Source organism: Haliotis rubra, unplaced genomic scaffold (genome assembly GCF_003918875.1).
Source record: "Haliotis rubra isolate DU_JTF1 unplaced genomic scaffold, ASM391887v1 Scf383, whole genome shotgun sequence".
Taxonomy (NCBI): domain Eukaryota; kingdom Metazoa; phylum Mollusca; class Gastropoda; order Lepetellida; family Haliotidae; genus Haliotis; species Haliotis rubra.
The window spans coordinates 1,026,852-1,037,572 of NW_025767061.1; the positions used below are offsets into that span (position 1 = coordinate 1,026,852).

Below are 10,721 nucleotides of genomic sequence, written 5' to 3' on the forward strand. Positions count from 1 at the left end.
AAACATACATCGCAAAACACAAACTGCTGATGGGTGCCTCGAACATCTTATCTTGTTCTAGGCTCAACCCACCTACCCACAGCAGGGGCGGTGGGGTAGCCTAGTGGTTAAAGCGTTGGCTCGTCACGCCGAAGACCGGGTTCGAATCCCCACATATGTACAATGTGTGAAGCCCATTTCTGATGTTGCTGGAAGATTGCTAAAAGCGGCGTCAAACCAAACTCAGTCAGTCAGGTGTTTTCTGACAAAGTCGTTGCCTACAAGGTAAATGGTTAAATGGAAGAGCTGATAATAATAATAATAATAATACTTTATTGCCCGACAAAGGAATTCCTTTTACAACAGTGAGACATACAGCATGGTTAAAACAAATTAAGCAAAGGACAACGATCACCTTAAACACACAAATAAACAGGATGAGAAGGATAACCAGTGTATACTGTAAGAGACTAGTAGTCAAATACATAATAAAATTGTGGCTGGGTCTAACATTCATTTTAAAAAGTCTAATGCTAACAGGTATAAAAGACCATACATATATTTATGAATGTCTCCCACATTAGACAACTGTTGTAAAATCAAATATTCAACGTGCAGTTGCCTTTTATATGGCATTTGTTTGGGTCTCGTGCAGGATAAATGTTTATTTTCTGACTAACACAGAAGTAGAGAATGAAGTGACATATGTTTTGTTTGTTCCATAAGCTCCCGTTTTTTCTGGTGACTTGATTTTGCATGTGTTTGTAGCAGGTACTAAAGGTCGGGAAATATGTGCTAACCTTTTCCGAAAAAACACTTCAAAGGAAGGGGGCGTCTTCTTGATATCTTGTTCTCCTTATTGGTGAAATGCCATACAACTACATTCTAATCCCTATATTTAATCATGGTCAATTTTGTATAATGTTTGTTTTGCACTATAAACAGATCTATGATTTATGATATTGATTACCTGCTTGATTCTATGGAATATGGAAGGTTAACCCAAGAACATTGTATGCACGATGTGTAACAAGACAACACTGTGTATAACAACACTCTGTGTAAGCATAGGCGGGTCCACGAATATTGAAAAAAAAGGGGGTAGAGAGACGGGGGTGGGTGTGAGGGTGTGCGTTTTGCTGAGACAGACCCTCGTTGGTATGAACCTTGATTTCAAAGGCTTCAGCACAGGTGAATGACACAATGTGAACCCAGTTTTTCTGTGACCATTTTCTGTTAGTACTGATAAGCAAGCAGATCATCAAAGATGACAGTGATACTCTGTGGAATATCAATTTAAATGTGCCTGCTACATCTTTGAAAGGTATTTTGATTTTTTCGGGAGAAGAATTTACGTCATTTCGAAAAAGACAACGAGTCGTATTGGAACCCTTGATAAAGATAGTAGAAGTGAGTGAGTGAGTTAATATTTATCGTCATATCGGCAATATTTCAGCCAAACCGTGGCGAGAACAATCAATTATCATTGTAAACATCACTAAATTTAGAAATTAAAACCTGTTGAAAATGAACAGTAAAAAATACTAGAGTATCACAGAGAAGGTAAAACTAGCATGTAATTATAAAACAGGCTATGGATCACCAGCAACTGAAGGTAGATCACTATACTAGGACCCATGAGGACTTACATTACTTTTGGTACCTGCATGTACCCTAGCTGGATTTACATCATACCTTCAGGTGTTGGTGATAGTTTAGCAAAATAGCCATACATTAAATGAACAAATATGCTACTTTTAAATTCAGAAAAGAAAAATACTTTGAATGAAAAGGGACTTACGTACCCTCTCAGGGGACATTTATTTTACGCTACTTCAACCCCCTTTGAAGGTACAGCCACTAACAATCATAGTTATTTATTCCTTCTACCAAATCAAAATCATTTACTAATTACAATACATTTGAAAAGTATCAATTAACTGATAGTAGAAGTGATTATCGAGGGTGTACCTGATCAGATATAAAGTCAAGGCATGAGGGCCTACCAACAGTGGGATGACGATCGACTTCACGGTGGCGGTCAAAGGATTGAAAATGGAAGCGGGGATATTACTATTCAAATCCAGAGGATCAACATGGTTGTTAACAGATACCTCCGACTAAGGAGCATTGGCTTTTGTTGTTTCAAGTCAACAGAAGACCATCATTGTGTGTGAATAGTTTAGTAAAGTTTCCCATTCCCATCCAACCCATTGCTAAAGGATTTTACTTCCCTTTCTCGTGCTTTCCCGAGCAAAATATGAGCTTCTGTGATAATGTTTATACTTTCGTCAATATTGTTAAAATATATTGTTAAAAACAAAGTCGCCAAAGCCCTTTATAGAAACTTTAAATAAGGGTTCTAATGATATATCAACTAAGGATGTGTCCTTATTTTTGTCTCGTTGAAAAATAAAACACATCTCAAACTTGGAGGAGTGAAACGCACGTAAAGTCACCACAAGTAGATGCAGCAGTGAGTGAAACGCGCATAACACCTTTAGGAGCATACGACAGTTTCCTAGTTTTAGAAAAAATATATGTTCAGATGGTCTTTTCACCTTGAGATGGATCCATAGATTGGCACTTCTTGATTTCTTGACTTTTTTTTTCTATATTAGGTTGTTGGTTATCGCACAACCTTTGGTTTTAAGGTTTCTCTCAAACTTATCACCTTCATCTTATCCTTACTGTGCATTAGTTTTGCTATTACAGGGCAGGGTTTATCAGAGACCCTTTACCAATTCTGTGTACGTGCAATCTCCCTAGGACATAATGGTTTCATATAATTAGTCGACCTGGCACCAGTTTGTGTTTCTAAAGTCGTATGTTCACATGAGTCTTAAGATTCACTTTCCAATAAAATTCCACACAAAATTATGTTTGTCCTCCTTCCACGTCTCTCTTATTGTTTCCCCAGAGCGAAATAAAAATCAACTCGGTTAGCTGCTCTTCTTCACGATGTTCAGCGTCATACGTACACCTCACACGCAGCACGCAACTGCATCCTCCGTACCCGGCAATACATTTACTGATACATAGATTAGATTCACCTCCTGTGTTGATGTATATGGGGTCGCACTGTAGATGAGATAACTCTTATTATAATATGGAGCGACCTTTGAAATCAATCCAAATTTGAATAAGAGGTATACAGTCTACATTCACAAAACCTTCAAAACATTTGCAATTGTTTTATAATCATAAGAAACGTTTTGCTTGACACTTTGTCCATAGTGCATTGACGACAAAATAAGAATCACGTGTTTATCATTGTCAGATTGTAATGACACCAAAGTACTTCCTTTCTGTTGCCAAGTACCTCAGGTTAACAGCTTTCAACCATTCTAGCAATTGTCTAGAAGTGATGTTTGACCACCCATCTGTTGCTTTAGACTGTTGTGTTGAAGTCAAGACGTCTTTGCAGCTCTTGTGCGACCTTGTTCTGATGCCAGGCCTCAAGGCAGTCGTAAGCAAGGTGGTGATAGTCGTAGAAGAATTTATTTGCAAATAAGAAGGGAGAGGACGTCATTCGCACTAGGTCCCCTACAGAAAAGATACATATGTTGCGAGTAAACTTCCCGGAACATTTAGTACGTTCGCCCCAGATCTTGTAGCGGACCATCGCGTGGTGGAGCCCATCGTCCACATCTCCTGCATGTGCAAATACACAAGTCAGAATACAGACACACAGACAGCTTCACAAAAAGACAGTCAAGGAACAGGAAACAATTATGGAGAATTTTGGAATCGTATGTTTCACATATTCAGTAATAACCTTATTACTTCCTGCAAATACGTTAATTAACATATATTTTTTAGAAGAGTGTGCGTGGAGGGGATACTACTATATGGACCCAAATTACCCTCTAATTTGTTTTTTTTTTACATTTATAGCTTAACGAAAAGCCACGTTAAAATGAGAAGTGTATGTAACTGCAAGAAAAACTATATGTTGAATGGCTGTTTAATCCTTTTACATCCTTGAAATCCAGAAAGTGTAAGAGAATAATAATACATAATAAAGACATTTGTAATGCGCTGAATTCCGCACCACGGAGGGCCACGCACAAAGCGCTACAGTCTGAACCCCGTATAAACCAAGTTGCCTGATAGGGGCTAGAAGGTTAAATTGTCACATGACTTATCCAACCAGGTACCCATTTTCTGCTGGGTGAACAGAGGCAAGTTTAGGCATGTGAGACCACATGTATCACATGTGCTTCGTTGTGGAGCAGGACTGACTGAAGACTATCTCAGGAGTCAGGCTGCCAAACACGGTTAAAAAAGATATGAAGACGCCGTTAGGCATTTGAGACATTCACAAACATATAGACGTACCTTTATAAGACCCCGGGACTTTGAGGTGTGGGTTGTAGTTTAGGGTGGCGAAGTAGGTTTCATCAGGGACACTTGTCTTCTTGACCCACTCCAATAAGTCACGTGACACATTGTTGTGGAGTAGGTAGTCGACATACCCTCGGGTGGCAGCGATGTGAACGCCCCCTTTTCGTGGTCGGATTTTGTGCGGAGGGTCTCCACGGCCCTTCCATCTCTCAAGATTAGCCCTGTAAAATAAGGGGCTTAAATGTAACAACGTATGATATGGATTTACAACTTCTTAAATATTTACAACACGACTACTTCTTGCCCCTTCATCAGGTGAATGACAGAATATAATTACGAGCAGCATATGGTATGACCAGAAATTATTGAGAATTTTAGGAATATGTTTAATTGGATTTCTAGTATACACAACCTTGACCAGCTATCAAGTACTTAGTTTCATTCAAGAGAGACTACTCCGTTAATCCTTTTTCATTAGTTTGTGAAGAGTTATCCCCCTTTGTTTACTTGCTAGCAGACGACATTTTCAGTGATCCTCAGTATGGATGATTTAGAGAAGAGAAAGTTGATTTTAGAGTATTATAACAAGGACATCAGATCAGCTAAAAGTGATTTCAAGTAGAACAGGCATCCCTTTGTCCACTGTTTATCGTGTTTTGAAAAAATATTGCAAATATATATGGCATTGAGCACCAGGGAGGCGCAGGTAGGCCCAGAAAATTGACTGTCGGTGACAAGGAGGCGGCTTGGTATTCTTGTTTCTAAAACAAACGAAGGAGTTTAGAAAACGTAAGTCTGGATATGATTGATAGAGGAACTGTGGCTGTGTAAGGAGACAATTAGAACTGAGCTGCATGCAATGGGTTGGCAAAAAGTCGAAAACCTGAACTGAACAAAAGGAGCGAAGGTTGAACTGGTGCTTAAAGCATAGACATTTTAACTGGGACAATGTGATTTTCTCAGATGAAAGTTCTGTGTGGCTGTTTCCTAATACAATGAAATTCTGGACCAAAAAACTGAAAAACCTTTGTATCAGCGCCCAAAGTACCGTCTGAAATTTAACGTGTGGGATGGCATATCTGTGTTAGGGGCAACCCCCACTGTGTATTTGAAGGGAATATGAACAGGGACATTCTCGAGGACATTTACTTCAATCTGCTCACGTGTTCTATGGATTTTCCAGCAGGGATTTTCAAAGCATTCAAAGACAACGACCCAAAATAACATATTAGATTCAAGCTATAGCCCTGACCTTTCAACAGAAAATGTTTGGGGACTTATGAAAGTTTCAATAAGAAAAATCTGACATATGTGAAATGAAAGAAAGGTGGTCCGATTGGGACAGCATGGAGTTAATGTTCTGATCTAGCATATTCACATTTAAGCCTGCACTGCTGAGTAGTGAATGAAAAAATACTAAAAATACAATCTTTAAATGTTTCTAATAATTTCTGGTTATGTGAAAACAAAACAACAATCTTTAACTTCTCAATAATGTCTAGTTGCCAGATGCTTTGTGCTCTTTCATATGAGTACATATAGCACTGTAAACATCAAGTGAAAGACATCGGTGGATACGATATGTTGTTATTTTACCTTCCAACTTCTAAATGTCCATCAAGCATATGACTTAATTGTATTTACTCGATTACTGGTAAACTTTCACAGACCACATGGTGGACAGGAACGGTTTTGGTCAAGGCCACAATTTTGCATCTGAGGAAAACCTTTGAATTAGTTGTACAAACGTGTACTGGTAGTGTGCCTTGCACTAGTGCCAGTTTCGTACATTCTAGCTTATCACATGATGGTGTGGTCTGGCTCCTGGCTGACGTGTTCAGAAATGGCAGTTTTCTGATGTTGTTTGTTGATAAATGTCGGATATGTAAGACGAGTACAGTGATGAGCCATAATTATGCCATAAAACGGCCGCCATGTTTAGGGGCAAAACTTATAGAGGGTCACTGAGTAAAGTAGAAATTAAAGCTTACTTACCCCTAAAATAAACTTTGGATGACTAATACTTTGTGATGTGACCTTTATTTATTCTCACAGCTCTTATTCTTCTTGGAACAGATGAGTATAGCGCCTGAATATGATGCAAAAGTATTGACTGCCAAATCCTGATAATCTGATGAAAAAGTCCCCCTTTGATTTGATGGTGCGTGAAACTCTCTGTAGCCTGATTTTGATCAGCAACCAGAGATTTTCAATGATGTTCAAGTCTGGTGATTGTGATGGCCGTGATAAACATTTGATTTCATTCGTAGTTTTCCAATCTTTTGTAAAACGAGACTCATGGCATGGGGCATTGTCATCTTGGAAAAGATAATCACCATTTGTGAAGTGTTTGGCAATGACAGGAAACAGATTTTCGTCCAAAATAGATGCATACTTCTCACTGTTAATATGACCATCAACTTGGACCAGTGTACCAGCTCCATGGTAGGAAATGCACCCCCAAATCATCACAGACAGTCCTCCCCTTTGCTGAAAATCAGGGCACCTGCTGCCAACACAATATGGTCTGTACTCCTCACCAGACATTCTCCAAACAGAAATGTTGTTATTTTTCCCAAGAACAATTGGACTCTTATCACCAAATATCATTTTTGACCAATTAGTTTGAGTTTTCCAATGAAAATGTGTCCTACACCATGACATTCTCTTGTATCTGTTTATAGCACTTACTGTCAATTTCTTCCTCACTAATATTTTCCTGTAATTCAGCTTGTGGAGATGTCTTTGAACAGTCCTCTTACTTACTTTAGTTGGTAATGCCTCATTTACAATACATGTAATATCCCCAAGTGATCTTCTTCTGTTGTTTTTGACAGTTTTCAAAAGTGTCCTGTCTCCGCTCTCTGCCAAAACTGGAGGCCTACCACGTCTGGGCATGTTCTCATCATTATTTTCCATTTGAACTCTCTTTAAACTTTGGAAATGGTGCTTTGATCCCTCTGGACAGCATCTACAATGTCTGCCTGTTTAAATCCAACTAAATTCATCTCAAGAATGATTTTCCTGACCTCCTCTGACAAGCTTTTACTTCTCTACCCCATTTTGAGAATTTGACCTTGAACTTGTTTACATGAAGCAGACGACGTGAAATTTGATCCCCCATCATTTTGTTGCTTGAGCGCACCAAGCATTTTAACTTGACCCCCACGTATTACTCACTGCTGCATGGCGGCCATTTTATGACATAATTATGGCACATCACTGTATATGGATGGCAACTTCTTGTTAATTGTATAACACAACGTTTCTGTCCTACTTCTTGTCCCTTCTTCAGGTGTTTGATTCTTCCATCACCTGAAGAAGGGGCAAGAAGTAGCCTAGAAGTAGCCAAAGTTAAAGTTCATATTCACCAACTTCTAAATGCCTCTCAAGAATCTAAATGTCGGATGTTCTTTGAGTCTGATGTTGAAGGGTCTGGGTGTATTGGTGGCAAACTCTCAGACTCTAGGAACACCATACGGGGTTACCCTTTTCATTTTACGTGCGTTTGACACAAAGAGTGAGTGAGTTAAGATTTTAAGTCACGTGGGCAATTTTCAAACCATAACACAAGTTATCAGGTTAATTATGAAAACCTGTCGGTGAAGGAAAGTAAAAAGAACTAGAATATCACAAATATAATTGTAAACCTAGTATGAAAACCTAAACTATGTTAACTGTGGAAGACAATACGATATAAAAACGTGCTACAGGTTATGCAGCTGTGCTACTAATCATTACTTAGATGTACTTAGATGTACCCGTGACTACAGGTAGCCAGGTCAACAGGTATGATTCCATTTTAAAAGTTCATTTATTGACAGAGTAGAAGTCTAAAGTATTGTGGTCATTTAACAAGGATGAATAGACTACTAATTATTAACATTATTTAACCCTTTACGAGAATTGTCAAATAAAGCAATCAGTCTTTACAACATTTTGGAAAATCCAGGCATAATTATAACCATAGATGCAGATTAATCTTTTAACTATTGTCTAATTTCGTCCATTCTTTTTAGCCCAAGGTAACATTGTTTAGGGTATCTATTTTCTTCCATACTGAATAATTTACCACCAATAGTTAGTTCATCTTAGAATTGAATCAGGGTAGATATTATAACGACTACATTCAGTCAAGGCAGCAACATTTCTGGTATGAACACCAACACCCCGGAATTATTTACTAAATTGTATATGGAATCTTTCTAAGGTTACCCATTGATGGTAACCCCATATCTCTGACACCAAGTTGCGGGTATAGTACTTAACGTGCAGTATCATTGGACAAAATAATGTGACTATGTGTCCCAGTTCACCCAGCTGCACATGGGTACCTTGTGAGGATGAGACTGTGTGATAACCCGCTGCGCCTAGCAGGCTGCATGAGTTGAATAATAACCAGGGGAGTTGAATTGGTTATAAGAATGCCAGGAAAAGAGACATCCGTTGATCAAGGGAACACTCAAGCGCCTTGAACATGTACTGGTTGCGTGGATATGTACGCTATATAAATGTCCTATTATGTCATCGTCATCAGGAGCAGTGGACAATGATTGGTGTTTTCTGAACAGTTTATAAAGGGTAATTGGACAGTTTATTTGAAAATAAAATACCTAAATATATAGCTAAGGTAGGTTGAAGTGTATAATCACAGACGATTTAATATCCATATTTCAGTCTTCTTCATTTATACCCCTATTGCAGAAAACAAGTATCTCTGTTTTTTTTTGTAAAATTTACCTTTAATCCCCATTTTGTACAAATGTTTGATAATTCATATATTTACTTCTGTAAACCTATAACCGCATTAGATGACAGAATCGTCAGCAAAAGGGCGTAAAAACAACTCAAAAAGGTCTGCTCCAATAAGAATACGTCTTCAATCATACAACAGTAAATCTTCTTCGAACTTGATATACAAATATACTGAATACTATGGATTTAGGATACAACCTTGTCAAACTCCCCTTGGGGAGTTAAAACTTTTGTTAAATAATTTTACAGCTGAAATTGGTTTTATACATATCACGCACTATCGAAAGCATTTTACCACGAATATTATTTTGAGCAAGAAACTCTATTTACACAATCCAATGGTTTATGGAAACCGTAAAATAAGCAATAGAATCGACAGTTTGACTTTGCCAGATGTTTCTGGATTAGTGACTGTAGGATAAAGACACTGTCAACAGTTAAATATCCAGCCCGAAAGTCAGCCTGACATTGTGGGTTCAGCTTAAATAAATATTTCAAAATACTTGTTTTACCTTTAACCTACTTAATCAATGCGGTTTTAATGATATAATTTTGTAACAAACGTCTACTTGCTCAAGGTAATTTTATAATTATAGTATTCAAAGATAAAGCAGATTGTTTACATTTTGTACATTACATGTAATTAAAGATGGGTCTCAGTTTGAGATTTTAGTCCTTACTACACTGATTTAAAGACAACATATCTACCGCAATATAACATATCGTAATGCCTGTAAATTTAAATTTAATGAAGACTAATTATGCAGGTAAAAAAATGGTATTTGTATCCTCCATGTTTTTGTGTTCAGAAATATTGTATGATTGTATGCCATTATTGTTTTCTGACTTTGTACCAGGCCTGAAGGGTAGTACTGGAATAAAAAGACAGGGGAAAAAATTGACTTACCCTTTATAACCTCCGTTGATATCGTTGGTGCCATTATAAGCTTCCAGTGCCCTGTATAATTCATAGTTAGTTTTCAATGGAAATTCCTGGCCTGTTAGGTTGATGAAATATTTCCAAAGAGTTTTATGTTTCCACAAAGCTTCCATACAAAGTAGCTCTGGTTCCAGCACTGTATATGTTCCCCACCGGACACTGACTTGCTTAGGGGGAAATAAGATATTGTCAAAGCATTTTCTTATTGAGTTTATTGCAGCTTTGAACATGTTACTAGATTTCGAGTCTACATGTATACAGTATACGTTATGGGGTCGCCATACTGCTCGCAGCAGCCTCTCCACTTGTTCTGCATGTTTATACACCAGAATACTGAAGGCAATTGGAAACTGCCTTTCTCCGGGCGTCATGGTGCTGTTTATGAAACCCCGTGTTCTCTTATACTGTTCACAATCATTTGTCAGGGCAGGGTAAATTTCAGGTAAATAAGCTTGAACGAAACTCCTTGGTCATAATTGCGTTTGCTTTTTTATTTCGTCAGCATCACCAGCCACAAGCTTCTTACAGTAAATACCGTTTGTGCCCCGTGTTTGCCAATCAGCTGTTTGGTGTTGTAGGCGACCTATTCCGTTCAGTAACCAGTTTGAAATGTTGGAATGGTATCCGTGAAAGAAGAAATCAACATGTGAGCTCATCTGAATAATAGCAATCATCCCGACACCAAGCAGAATGAAAAATA

General features: G+C 38.1%; 1 protein-coding gene across 1 annotated transcript; it reads right to left on the reverse strand.

Annotated features, from left to right (window-relative positions):
* Positions 1–1,938: 1,938 nt before the first annotated feature.
* Positions 1,939–10,472, reverse strand: LOC124286440 (beta-1,3-galactosyl-O-glycosyl-glycoprotein beta-1,6-N-acetylglucosaminyltransferase-like; the record flags this gene model as incomplete). Its single annotated transcript, XM_046722817.1, has 3 exons — positions 1,939–3,633; positions 4,321–4,547; positions 9,989–10,472. Coding segments are annotated over 3 exons (974 nt in total), but the record flags the coding sequence as incomplete, so codon positions are not given.
* Between the last annotated feature and the right edge of the window lie 249 nt (positions 10,473–10,721).